The sequence below is a fragment of the Colletes latitarsis genome, chromosome 14 (assembly GCF_051014445.1).
Source record: "Colletes latitarsis isolate SP2378_abdomen chromosome 14, iyColLati1, whole genome shotgun sequence".
Taxonomy (NCBI): domain Eukaryota; kingdom Metazoa; phylum Arthropoda; class Insecta; order Hymenoptera; family Colletidae; genus Colletes; species Colletes latitarsis.
The window spans coordinates 25,740,232-25,754,455 of record NC_135147.1 but is presented as its reverse complement, the minus strand read 5'-3'; the positions used below and the strand labels follow the sequence as shown (position 1 = coordinate 25,754,455).

The following is a 14,224-nucleotide window of genomic DNA, read 5'->3' as shown; positions in this document are numbered from 1 at the left end:
GTTGATCGAGGCTTCGTTAACAAGTTATTAACGTTTAAAGTTTCGCCTGTAGAACGGCAATCTGCGAACAGCTGCGTACGCGTGATAGTGGCTCTCACTCACAAAACTGTAAGACTGTCTATACGTCAGTAAGTAGAGTTTCTCATGCTGAATGAGAACCACTATCACGCGCACGCAGCTGTTCGCAGATTTGCCTACAAGCGAAACTTTAAACGTTAATAACTTGTTAAGGAAGTCTCGATCAACAAATTGGTTTCTTGGTTTTCGTCTTATTTTGGCTCCTGAAATCTCCCATTAAAATTTTTCTCAAGGGTGGCTGAACACCTTGTATAATGATCTATAACGATCGAAGACGCCGAGGACTCACGAGTTCCGAGATCTGTAATTTCGTCGTCGAGATTTCGAGAGAGCTCGCGGCGACTTTGGGTATCGTTTTTTACGGTTTCGCGCTTTAACGCCGGCATCGTCCATCAGAAGGTTCGTAAAAAGCTTTCAGAGCTAAGAATTTTTTCTTTACGACGTCGGTCGCGCTCGTACTCGCGGCGTCCTAGATACCTCTTTGGTGCCGGATGCACGTTTCCAGCTGCGAACGAGCCTGGACCGCTCGGTATAAATCAAAAACGCTTTGCTTCGCGCTACTTTACGGCCCGCGAGGCAACGTACTTTTGAAATCGTGGTCAGCCCCGCACGCCAGCCGGCTCAACGGGCATGAAATCGGTAATAAAAATGACGAACGAAAGAAGAGTTGGAACGGGCGGGCGACCAGCTGCCGTAGTCGCCGTAAATGCCCCGGAACAAATTGATTCGTTGTTTCGAAGACGCGTTATCGTATTATACGCGATGCATAAACATCGTTTGGTCGTAGAAAAGGGGTGAGTCGCTTACCATCAACCGTAACATGGAAGCTGCTTTATCCTCGTCTTCGAACTGCATCTGTACCGCCATCTGGTTACCTACAGTCGCAGAGATCCATCGCCCACTAGGTATTTGATAATTCGGGACTCGTACACCTCGTCTGTGATTCGAGATGCTCCCTTGCAGTTTGCGTCCCACGAACTGAAATACCGACCCCGTAGAAATTAATGCCTATGTACGTGGCGCCAGTGTGGCCAGATCGGGCATAATTGAGTGCATCGAAATCGACAATAGTGACGACGAACTTCCTTAGTATCTAACAGAGTGGTGGGGATAGCACATCATTTCGGGAAAACGATAAAGAACGCTAGTGTGAGCCTTTCCTTCTTGCTCTTGTAAAAGAAACAGCTGAAATACGACCTCGCGATAATCGGCGTACGACTGCCCAGCATTTTTACTACACTGAAAAATTCCATTTTCATATAACATTTGATTCTGTGTAACAAATTGATACGGTTATTGAAAAACATAGCGAGAAAAATCAGTAGTAATCTATTTCTGTAGCAATTCATTTTCCTATTTAAATCATATCTTTGCAAAATATTTGTTACTGAAGATTGTTACAGCGTGCACGGTACTGGCTAAGAGTGGTTTTTCGTTTTAATTAATCCTTAATTAACCCTTTACGAGTGGAACTGCTTTGAACAACATTATTCTAAAATATTTGTGGAATACGTTTTTAATGTGGTTTAGGTAGGTATGCAATGTAAAAGATTTCGTTTAATTTTTCCTTTCTGGACAAAATAGCAGGATATATACAAATAATGTATATGTATCGAAATAATTATAAAATTATAAGACGTATAATCATCATTATCCGGGAGCAGATCACGCTCAAAATCTAGTCAGACCTTGAAATGAGAACATAAAATTTAAATGTAAAGTTTCATTGAAATTCATTCAGCCGTTTAGACGCAATCATGTTAATAGCATAGAAACAAAAAAAATGTCTTTTTTATTAATAGTCATAATATGGTCAGGGGGTCTTAAAACATTTTTCATTGTGGCATCTTATACCTTAGATAGGTTGGAAAGTAAAAATGCTGGGCAGTCGAGACTTGGAATCGTATGCCGATTATCGCGAGGTCGTATTTCAGTTGTTTTTCTTTTACAAGAGCAAGAAGGAAAGGCTCACACTAGCGTTCTTTATCGTTTTCCCGAAATTATGCGAAATGCCAAGCTTACGTACAGGTGACTCGTGTGGTAGTATATGCCTGCTATCCCCACCACTCTGTTAGGCGCTAAGGAAGTTCGTCGTCACTGCTGTCGATTTCGATGCACTCAATTATGCTCGATCTGGCCGTAGTGAGGATGGCGTCGGTGCATTCAAAAACCACGTGCGTATCGTTGAAAGTTTAGATCGTTTAGGTCGTGTAGTTTTTAATTTAACGCGTGTAATGTGAATATTTCGTTTGGCATGCTTACCGGTTGCGTGATACTTCGAAACTGATCTGGTAGTGTACGTGACTTTGGAAGAGCGTGGCAACAACAAATCCCCGGACGGTTAAACGCTGGTATGTCCGACAATCTGTTATTTGTCCTTCATGATCGCGGTTCCTACCTAAGGTACCCACGATCACGGATATTTGCCAATGTTATTTGAGACACGAGTGACAACGAGAATCATCCTTTCAGAAGTACGAACTTCTACGAAACACCGGGCCGTTCCCCCCTCTTCCCTAGCGATGAATGCGTAAGGTTAGGTAAAGACATTCGTTCAGTGGAAAGCGACGTGCCGAGATGTGTCGAGACTTGTCTAGATTTGCCTAGTCTTGTCGAAGGGATTTCGTGACTAACGAGGCGTGTTGGTAATATATATCGTTTTTATATCGTACCTTTTACTATAAGTTCAATCAGTAGAAAGCAATCGGTTGTGAAAGTCACTGAATTGTTATTGTATCAGTTCAACTCATTTATCATTATATCTCTCTATGTTACGATTTTATAAAACATATTTCGAGTTCAATGGTTGTTTAATCGTGGTATAAGTGTATTTATCGAATGTATTGGATCGTAATTCGTATTTTGCGTCTGTGCAGCCTCGAATTCAAAGTCAATTTCAAGAAAGGACGCCATGTTTGCTATATCGAATCGAAGTAACGAATTTGGCGCTAACTGTTGGACAAATCTCGAAGTTGCCATTCGTACGGAAGAACGTGTCTGGATCTGCTTCGCAATCAGGTGTATTATAAGGTATGTACTCTTATCGTAACGATACTTAACGCTTCTAATCTCCACTATTACTCTCCATCACTCTCTATCGATGCCTTTGTTTAATATTAGTTCATTTTTACTAGAAATTTAATCGACATCGTGAAAATAGTTGAATCGTGTTGGCGCCTTTTCGTCGACATCTAGCCAGTTTCAATTATCATTATATTTCTCTAAATTACAATTTCTTAGAACATATTTCGAGTTCAATGGTTGTTCAATTGTGGTATAAGTGTATTTATCGAATGTATTGGATCGTAATTCGTATTTTGCGTCTGTGCAGCCTCGAATTCAAAGTCAATTTCAAGAAAGGACGCCATGTTTGCTATATCGAATCGAAGTAACGAATTTGGCGCTAACTGTTGGACAAATGTCGAAGTTGCCATTCGTACGGAAGAACGTGTCTGGATCTGCTCCGCAATCAGGCGTATTATAAGGTATATATTCTTAACATAACGATACCTAAACGCTTCTAATCTCCACTATTACTCTCCATCACTCTCTATCGATGCCCTTGTTTAATATTACTTCATTTTTACTACAAATTTAATCGACATCGTGAAAATAGTTGAATCGTGTTCGCGCCTTTTCGTCGATATCTAGCTAACCTCAATTATCATTAAATCTCTCTAAATTACAATTTCTTCCAGCATATTTCGAGTTTAATTGTGCTATAAGTATATTTATTTAATGCATTCGATCGTAATTCGCATTTTATTTCTGCTCCAGCCTCGAATTCCAAGCAACTTCAAGAAAGGACGCTATTATTGCCAACATCGTATCGAGGGTCGAATTTGGCGCCGAATATTGGTCAAATCTACCTCTACATCTTATGTAACGTACATATTCAGATTTCTATATTCTTATTTTTTGACTTATCATTCGTTGCAAGTACGACGTACAATTGTATAATAGGACAGTGTTAGGATTTAAAAAGTAAAGATTTAATCGAACTTTTTTCTATTTCGATTCGTAACTGTTACATGATTTGTGATAATTCAAAATGGCGTTGTTACATTAGAGTAACGTGTACTTTTCTGCATTTTGATCGCGATTTCATTTTTACAGTGCATAAATCTATCTTTATAAATTATTGAATTGCATTTATACACAGTTTTATCTGTATGTGTAGAACAACGTAGTAAATACGTAATTAGATTATGCTAGTGAGTCATTTTAATTTTGAAACACTTTAATTTTGGAAAGTTTCAGAATATTTATAAAAGCCGAGTAATATTTTAAAATTCGATTGAATTAATGCGATCGTACTTACAACTCAGATAACAAAATGCTAGAATAATAATTTCAATTACATTTATGAACTATATTTTAATATTGAAATTTATATTTGTTGAAAATATTTAATTTTTATCACTTGCTCATATTTACTGGTAAAGAATTAACTTTGTAGTTTTAAAACGAGGACAGTATTTCCGACTGCGATCTGCTTTACATAGTTTACCATATATAGAGAGCTTCTTCGTTAGAATTGCTTTGATTCTCATAGTTGGTAGCGTTGCAGTCTTATTCCATTCGGAATCGATAACGTTGGACTCGACACCGAAATGGTAAAAAGATTCTAGAGTATTGTTATAGACCAGTTATAAAATAGATTGCGTCTTAATTATAGTCATAATTCCATAGAGTGCCACATTCGAATACCTCGTTTGTGGTAGAAGTTTCTTCCCATGGGATTTGGTACCTGGAGTACCGACCTCGCAAGAAGTCGATAGCTTCAGAGCGACCTCTTCGTTTCTGGAACAGTAAATCCAGAGCACTCAACTCAACAACTAAAATCGATGAAGTTAGCAAACGTAGAAAAGTTTCTCCTCCCTTGCAAGGTGCACAGGGTTACCATTACTAGCTCGTGCAGGTTTGCACTTTCTTACCAACGCTCATAGTCCTCGGTGACAAAGTTTATAAATTAAATAACAAGAAATCTAAACAGGGAATCGATCATAATTAAAATCGTAATTTCCATCGATACCATCTGTTCTGCATCGTGCCAATACACTATACGTAAATAAGAATTATGCAAATCATCGTTGCAATAATGAAACCGATATCGTGTCTGTGTCCACTGTAGAAGAAAGCGTGTTTCTTTATTTTAACACGATAATGCGTCCTGTGACTCGTTCGATGAGTCCGCGAAAACTGTCGGTTAATCCTGCTTCCGATAGAACTCGATTACTCCGGAAACGTTTCTCTTTCTCGGTCTCTTCCCCTCCGTGGACGTTTCGAGAAGGTCCAAGTTTCGCGGCGAATTGAGACGCAGTTGTCTTCGCCGGCAACAGAAACGAGTTAGCCCCTTGCACGGTGTTCTAATTAGTCGAGATGAGATAATTGTCGATGCCGTACGGAGAAAGAGAGGAGAGACCTTGTCGGGACCGATCGTGCGTTCTTCGGTTGATATTACACGCGTTGCATTCTTCGTTATTAATTCTAGCGTTCTTCAGGCTCCATTATCGCGAGCAGCTCGCGCAAGGCCGCGTATGACTTTTACATTTCAACGTGCAAAAGTGGCGGCTCAATGTCGCGCGTACGCCTTTTTGTTCTGCACTCTTGAATTTGTTCAATGTCGTATCCGGTGGCGCGTGGCGTGCGCGCGGGATAACTCTTCGATACAAGCTGGAGCTTTGCATTTACTAAAAAATAATTTGCAGTTGCGGTACCTTCTAATAATCGAAACGAGTACTATGTGTGAAATTTGAACATCTGCTAGAAAATTTTGAATTTAGATAGAAATTTATTGTAATAGGTAGAAACTAGCAAGCTATTTTGCACGAGATAATTCTCTAATTAATAATAATTTACCTCCCAATAATCGAAGCGAATGGAACTTAATGTCTGCTAGAAAATCTCGAGCGTCGAATCTGGGTAACTTGGCTTAAATTCAGATTAAAATTTATTTCAACTAGAAATCAGTAAGTGGAGACTAGCAAGCTATTTCCACGTCGAGTTCTGCCGTGCAAGGATGGCTTTTTCGAATTTCGTGCCACGGCGAGTAGGTCATCGGAACATGCACGATCGCTCCCACCGATTATTACGCGTTGCAGCGTACGAACAATAGCCGCGAGCTACGAATTCGAGGAAAAATGCTAGGTTTATTCTCTCTTTTTTTTTTTTTTTTTTTATTTCGTCGTCGCGTTCGATACACCGTGACGAGGTGTGTCATCCGCGTAATTACGTTCGAATGAAAAAGAGAAAGAGGTCGCGACCAGATTCGTAGCGTCAAGGAAATCAACTGTGGAATTACTTCTCGCCGTTGAATATCGCGTACGCGCGACGACTGGCAAAATCGTCCTTCTTCCGTGAGCGGGCTGCGTAATTACTTTCATGAGAGCGTATTTTGCACGACGCCTTCCAAGAATCGCGGAGCTCGACGGACCGTGATTTTTATTTAAGCCGGCCGCAGCTTCTTCCGTCGCGGCGGCAGTCAATTTTCCACTTCGATCCTTCGTCCTCCGGTCTCGATCCTTCCACGAACGATCCTCCAGCGGGCGCTCCCGATCGTACGAAACGAATACAGCCCCCGGTTCGAATATTCGAGGTGTTTTTAATTCGGCTCTGCCAGCGCGCCGCTACAATTACTCAATTAAATTGTTTAGAAGCGAGTTAAACGATTAAACGATCGCCGCCGAGCGACCGTCACGGTGAAACTCTACTCCGCGAACTACAATTAAATTTCAAACGTCACAACTTCGAGAACCCTGCGTTTTTTAAATCGCGCGTTCATTATTTTTTCTCCCTCTCGAAACTTCCGCGATATTGTTATTTTTATTGGCGGAACAGGAGAATGTAAAAACAAGCGATAGGTGGTTTTTTTTAGCATCGATGACTGTACTCGTTAGCAACTTATCATATTTAGATTTGTAGGAAGAATATGAAATTTAAATCGTTTGAAATATATCTCGCGATGCAACCACGTAACAACTTCGTCGACTTGACGTTCCTAGATAAACAATGATGTTGATTTAGAGCGATACGATTGTATTATTCCAGTGTAGTTGGAACGGATACAAAGTGTGCCTATACATAGCTTGTACGTAATTTTTCCGCTAATTTAGTGGGCTCAGCACTGATCCGGTCACAATTTTTAGAATCACTCTGCACAGCGAGTACTGTGAGCAGAGACGAACGCTTCCGCAACGTTACAAATGCTTTGCATAAATACTTGATTCGACACCTGAAGGTAAATAGTCGGTATCGATTCAACTGATTTAAATTTGAAGCGAACCTCGCCGAGGCACCGCGTACCGAAACATTAATCAACCGACCGAACAGAGACTTACAAATAGCCAACAATTTACACGCTACCGCATTTCGTAGGGTCACTGCATTCGATTCCAAAGTGGAAACGCTGTAACGAAAACAAGTATAATGTCAGTAATCCTTGCTTACACAATCCACTGCAAAAGTGGACTATTCTCGAAATTATGCAATTCTCTGTCGGATTAAAGATAACGTTAACTGTCTCAATGTCCGTTTCTGTGATCCATTTGAAGAGATCATTGTCTCTAGATAAAATTCGATCCGCCATCGTTGGTGGAGGAAAACAGAGGAAAATTAAACGAGTTTTAATACACCATCCTTGGTAGGCAATATTTCTTTCGCAAAGAATGGTTAGTCGCCGCTGGGTGGTCGAAACTCCGAAACATTCGATCAGGAAGCCGATCTTATGGAAAAAAGTCACGCGAGAAAGAGGCCGTGCATCGTCACGGACTCTGTCAGGAATTCTTCCTCTCTGCCTCAAGGTTACTGTCGCTAACAATCGCTCGTTTGTATTCTAGCTGGCTTTCTACCTCGCGTGTTGCGTTTCGTCTTGTACGGCCAAATACATTTTCGTCGTTATCGCGCGCGAGCACGTGTGTCGGATCGCTCCACGAGCAACGTCGTGTTTAGGTCTAACGTCCTCACATCGAAAACTTAGACAGCATATAGTAACGATACTTGAAAAATAATTTAATGATACAGTGGAAACGTCATTGGTACGCAAATTTCCTTAGAGGCTTGCTCAAACCTGATATATTAAATGCATCGTTGATAGAATTCAGTGATTACAGCATTTTGTCGTTGATTGCCAAGTCCTGCCATCCCATATGGATTTAACGACTCACGAAGGTCGCGAACACACGTTTCACTCGATATTTGTACAAAATGAAATGTTGCATAATACCGACTGGAGATCTTGGAAACGTTAAATTTAAATGGACTCGCGAGAAATACTTCTGCGGTGCTTGTTTAATAATTATCACATTCTTGGTAACAACAGGATTTATTACGGGTCTCAAGGAATTCGAAACTCGTAATTTTATAACCCTTCTCTTTCGAGAAATCAATCGTCAAACTGTTTAATACTTACATCGAACTGGGACACTCGAATCGTAAAGGTTCGTTAAATAGTTTACATATGTCAAACACATGTCAAAGTACAAACATGTACATAGTCATGCGAATCATCGTTTGGATAATCCTCGTACTGTTTTCGGATTGATTAGGTTTCCGTAACTCCGTAGATAAAATGAATCCAATAAAAGCATGATTTGTCAGTATGCGTAAACAAGGAAAGTAACTTTATTAATCGAATGATCCGATGCACACGTTCTGCGAAGTCGTATTGACGATAAAACGTGTCGAGCCATGTGCTGTTTGCGGATTGGCTCTTCGTTTGGGTCCGTAGTCACGGTAGCGTGATTTCAGAGAAATTTCGCAACGCTTTTTAGACGGATCGTGGCGGAACGAAGGTCGACGCAGAATCGATCGAGCAGGTAGAATTCGTTTCCGAATGGTTGGTAGACGGTTAGCTGGATGGAACGAAAGGACGCAGAAATCAGAGAAACCGATGGGATTGCAACGTCCGGCCTGCGTCGTGCTTACGAACATTAATCGGAGGTCATCCTCGTAAGTGGAAACAAGGAATTTCATTTGTAGGAGGGCCCAGAGGAGCGAGATAGTGTTGTTAATTTCCGGCGCTTTGTTCCTCGCGAGCGCGATGGTTGTCCGTTTGATTTCCGGTACGGTACCCGCTAACGCGTTTCGAGTTAAATAGAAAATGCGAGAAAGGAAAGAAATTCGAGCGACACGGTTAAATCCGCGGCCCAATTACGCCCGTATCGTCATCCGAAAGCAACATGTGTGCGATATTGCCCACAGAAACGAACAATTTCGAAGCTGCAACGATCCGAATGGCGATGAGTATTCCACATACGGGCACGGGACTTTCTCCGCTCCGTAAATGGGAAAAATATTTTAACATAATCTAACCGCGGTGTTTCAAAAGTCCTCCGTGCTAGATTAGAACACTACCGTGTTATTTATCGTTGGTGGTCACAGTTTTCGAACGTTCTGAATCTGATCTTTGTATTACCGATAATCGTGTTACAGAACCTTTGAACTATCGTACTTTCGAACGAAATCTGTTTAGATTCATTGTGTCGCGAAGAGACGATATCGAGGGCCTCGTAAACAGGAAAGTAGATTTTAGACGATTCATTTTAGTGTCTACATTGATTATTTTTTATTTCTCTCGAGGAGCACGATTACTTTGAGACTACGCAGAAATTATACTGCCCACGTATCCTTTGCTCGTAGCACTGCATTATTGTTAACTCGAGACTGAATTTATTCTATTTAGACGATTCGACGTACATGGAAAGCTGTGGGACGTACAATAAATTAAACGCACGATACGTTTGTTCACGCCGACTTCCGTTTCCGAGAAATATATGTTTGAATATTCTTGCGACAGTTCGTGGACGTGTCAGCAAACGAGCTATCGCTGCACTAACGATCTTGACGTTGTTTATAAATATGTAGAAATAGCTAGAATAAACGAGCTACGCAGATTATCGCTAAATAAGTGCACGCGTACTTAACAAACATTCGTACTTAACGAACTTCGTTTACAAAATTGGTGGGTAGCTTTTGAGGAGCACTATAGAAGTCCAGAAAATTGAGGAAAAAGAGAGACAAGATTAGACAAAAGTCCAAGGCCAAAACTGGCTCGATTCTCGCGAGGCGACTCGAACCAACGTTGCGCGACGAGTTTTTAAGAACCAGATTTCAACTGCGTCTATAAATGGCACTGACGGAACATTAATTATTCGTTTCGTCGCCATTTTATAAACACCTACAAACTGTCACGCAGAAAATTAGATAACGATATCGTTTGCAACTAGACTAAACTTTGTATTCATTAAACGCGAATGAAATTTGTCTGACTCCGGTCAACGATCAACAAACGCTTATCTCCGCGCATTAAGATACACATGCTTCGATGATATTGCTCTTACTAGTATCTATAATAAACAGTCACATTTCCTAGTACCAAAATTGACATTCGAACTCTTTCGATCGAATTTAAAATCGGTTTTTTAAATATCTTCCGACTTTGGAACATTCTTTTCCATTTCGTGGATCTACGATCGACGATTCGAGCGCGACGCCTCGCGAACGTGACTGCATCTCTCCCGACCCATCGCTTGCACGTGATCCAGACTTCGTCTCGTCCGTTTCGCCGCTATCCCGGTGAAGTTTCATGAATTTACAGAATCCCTACCACGCGTGGTCTCGCTTTTCTCCCGTATCCCCACCGTCCTGGCCATCGTCGTCCGAGTAGGGGACTCTATTTAAAGGGAACTTTGACGAATGGTCAGCCATAACGTTGCGTCGCACGGTCGCGGTCGAGAGTCGCACTTGGACCGGATTGGAGCCAGCGAGAACGACCGGGATCCATCGTCCAGAGCACTCATTCCACGAGAACTCGCGCTATTTCGCCGACAAAACGATGCTGAGGGAAACGATTCTCGTTTTCGCGGCTTTGCTCGCGCTGGTCCACGCCACCCAAGTCAACAAGTGCGACGGCAGTGGTGGGTAGAAGGAATCCTCGACATTTCCGACGATTTCCAACTTCTTTCGTCGATCCACGCGAAAGTTTCACGGTTCGATCGTCGAGCACAGCTTCGATTATCGGTTTCGTTCGAAAGTAGACGTCGTTTCGTGGGCATATGTATCTGCTAATGTGAAAGTTCGTAATTCTGTCTCGATCTTCGCGAGCAAACGAGATATTAGACGAGCATCGCGAGTTCCCTCGAAACGCGCTGACAGCTCGCGACCGGGCACAAGTGATTATTAAATAATAACGCTTTAATCATAACTTTAATATTAACGCTTAATAATCAAGTTACGCATCTTTGGTCGACTTTTGAAAATTTTAAATTAACAACGATGATATTTTTGCCTCGGATGAATAACTTCGATTCTGTAGACGTTCGACGAAAACTCGGCAATCTCGTTATCGATGGCGGATTGCAAAACACTCGGTGTCCACGATAATCCCGAAAGAGTGGTCCACGGTCGAATTATGTAACTCGTTTCGACTGGGCGCCACGCGATCGCGGGATCTTCTGGTTTAGTAAAATCCCTGATTAAAAACTGGAATAAATTTCAAGCATTATTTTCGACAACAAATTGGAAAATTCGCTACAAATTGTGGGCAGTATTAAAATCTACCTTTCTTTATTACTATTTCAAGATATAATAAGCTATGAATTTTAGTCACACTGTGCGACGAGCATACTACGAAGCGCCTGTGGTCGTACGAACGAGAATCATTTGAATCGAGTGTACACCATTCTTCTCGGTTGTCAATGATAAACAGCATTGCGCTACCGTGCCTGTCAGACTCGTTTCAGTCCGTGGGTCAATTTGCTCTTCGCTGCAAACGTTTCGACCCGTTTTTTAAATCGAATTTTTACAATTTCGAGCATCGAGCGTGAAAGTTGAAACATAGGAAAGATCGAGACAACGGGAAAACGTGATGGATCGTGGGTTCCGTGGGGTCCTTGACCAAATTCTCACGCGAGGGAAAGTCTGTGGGAGGTTTAACGCGAACTTTTGCAGGGGAACCGTACGAGGATCAGAATCGGGTTAACATAAGCGGCTGCGAAACGCCGCCGTGCAAACTGAAGCGCAGAACGAAGGCAACGTTCGAACAGAAGTTCACCACCGATCATGACGTCGAGAATGTCTCGAACGCGGTGTACGCGATCATTCTGGGCGTACCTTTGCCATTCGTTGGCGTAGACGGGACCAGCGCGTGCGAGAACATCTTCAATCTGGACGGAACCGCCGCCGGATGCTCGCTGAAGAAGGGCGTCGAGTACAACTACAAACGGGAATTCGAAGTGCTGCAAATTTATCCCACGGTGAGCCACTCGAACTCTTCGAACGCGTCGCGAAAGGACCTCTCCAATTTACTCCCCGAACTTGGCGAAAAATAAGACGAAAATGCTGGAGAAAAATTGACCCATAAATGGTTCGTTAAAACGTCGCGAGGAAAATGTAAAATTTCTAAGGCGAGAAGAAGATCTTTTCGCGTGTCGCGCGTTCCGTTAGGGAATCTTCGAGCAATTCCCGGTGCAAGAATCGCGTATTTGCACAGTTTTCGCTCGAAAGTACCTGGAAGATAAACTGCGTTGGGTCGGTGAGTTAGAACGCAGGTGAAAGTGAATTTCAGAGATGAGAATAACGAGTCGAAGGCAACTTTTCATCCGTCACGAAAAGAAACATCTGTTCGTGGGTAGGGGATTTAATATCTGAGAATGCACGATTGAAATTTCAGTGGGAATAAACGCTGAGAAATCTTTTGCAGCGAATGCGGTTGCTTAATTAGCTGCAATTATCTTTTATTTTTCTAGCAATCTTGCATCGATTGTCGAGTCTCGAGATAGGTGGTAGCGATCACAATTTTAATAGTGATTGTTTGTGTAATGAGTAGGGGACCTTGCCCCATCGTTAAATATGTGAGTAAGATAAGTCGTGATTTCTATTGTTGTTTGTGTTCCCTGAAGTAGCCTAATCGTCGTTCCTCTTTCATGCTCGAATGAAATTGGAGTATCGAAAGTGGGCAATGCAACGACGACTATAGAAATATTGAAGAAGGTAAAACTAGAACAATCTTTGTTAAAGGGGAATCGAATCTATTTTGCATCTTTTCCATTAGCCAAAACATACGATCGGAGTGATTCTACGGGTATAAACAAATCCGAAAATATAAATAAAACTTATTTAGAAGATGCTTGGTGCTCCAGTACTAGTGCACTTGACTATCTCCAGCTTCTATGTTTATACTAATAGTTCACGATAGATGCTAACTGTGCATTTATTCACGATTTTATTTACCTTACTCAGCAAATTGTTGCAATTGATTTATCGATGCAAATCTCGAGTTTGTTATTGAAACAGTGCACCCAGAATGTAGTGCAGATCTTAACAATTCTCAGAAATTCTCGAGCACGATTAAAGAATTGATGGATCCATGTCGACGCGACATTTTCGTCTTATTTTCAGCAGAAACGAAGTTCGTACGAAATTCGCGGAATGCCTTGTGCCACAATTGACTCCAGAACGTAGTCTCTATCTCGTCGCGGAGTTAAGAAGCCACCCAATTTGGGCGTAGATTCGCACATCGTTAGTTTATCGGTTCGATAAACGAGAGTTTATCGTAACGACTAGACCGGGGCTAATAATATCGTAATTCGTGGCACGAGCGTGGACCTATCGACCGTCGTCGCCTTATCGTTATCGCGCGCGTCTAAGATTATGGCAATATCGCGACAGTATTCGCGAATCCGTTTTTCCTCGTCACCCGATTGTTTATTTTCCAATCACGCGTGTCGTCGATCCTTAACGATCATCGTCAGCAGGGAATCTATTCCGGTATATTAATGAACGAAGTGTTGTAAAACTGTACGATTTTTCCCCGCAGCTTTCCATGAATATTCACTATGCGTTGATGGAAGGAAACAACACGATCGCTTGTTTCGAAGTGCGTGCGAAGATCATCAAGTGATAGGAGCTGCTCGATCATTTTGGGAGAGCTACCTCCGTGGTTTCCAGAAGCCGCGAAGCTGTGCCTCTATATACGAAAACTTCCGTACAATAAGATAGACAACGTGAAAGAGGGAGTGTTCGATCAGGGAAAAGGATTTTTCCACGAATAGAACTAGTTTCACGTAGTCTTGTTTATCGTCGAGCTTAAACAGTATATAGTGCGTAAGCATAATTGTAATTAGTAATAAAAACCTTTTATAGATAA

At 41.8% G+C, this 14,224-nt stretch overlaps 1 protein-coding gene across 1 annotated transcript; it reads left to right on the top strand.

The window, feature by feature from the left end:
* The first annotated feature begins 10,786 nt into the window (after window positions 1–10,786).
* Window positions 10,787–14,224, top strand: Npc2b (Niemann-Pick type C-2b). Its single transcript, XM_076782393.1, has 3 exons — window positions 10,787–10,994; window positions 12,028–12,332; window positions 13,895–14,224. Exons 1-3 carry the CDS (start codon window positions 10,913–10,915, stop codon window positions 13,976–13,978), a joined length of 471 nt encoding a protein of 156 aa, XP_076638508.1. The 5' UTR covers window positions 10,787–10,912; the 3' UTR covers window positions 13,979–14,224.

Excerpts from the sequence above, each read along its gene's own strand:
- Npc2b (XM_076782393.1), top strand. The coding sequence starts at position 10,913 with ATGCTGAGGGAAACGATTCTCGTTTTCGCGGCTTTGCTCGCGCTGGTC. Across the intron at positions 10,995-12,027 it reads CAACAAGTGCGACGGCAGTG|GGGAACCGTACGAGGATCAG; the intron begins GTGGGTAGAAGG and ends GAACTTTTGCAG. Across the intron at positions 12,333-13,894 it reads TGCTGCAAATTTATCCCACG|CTTTCCATGAATATTCACTA; the intron begins GTGAGCCACTCG and ends TTTTCCCCGCAG.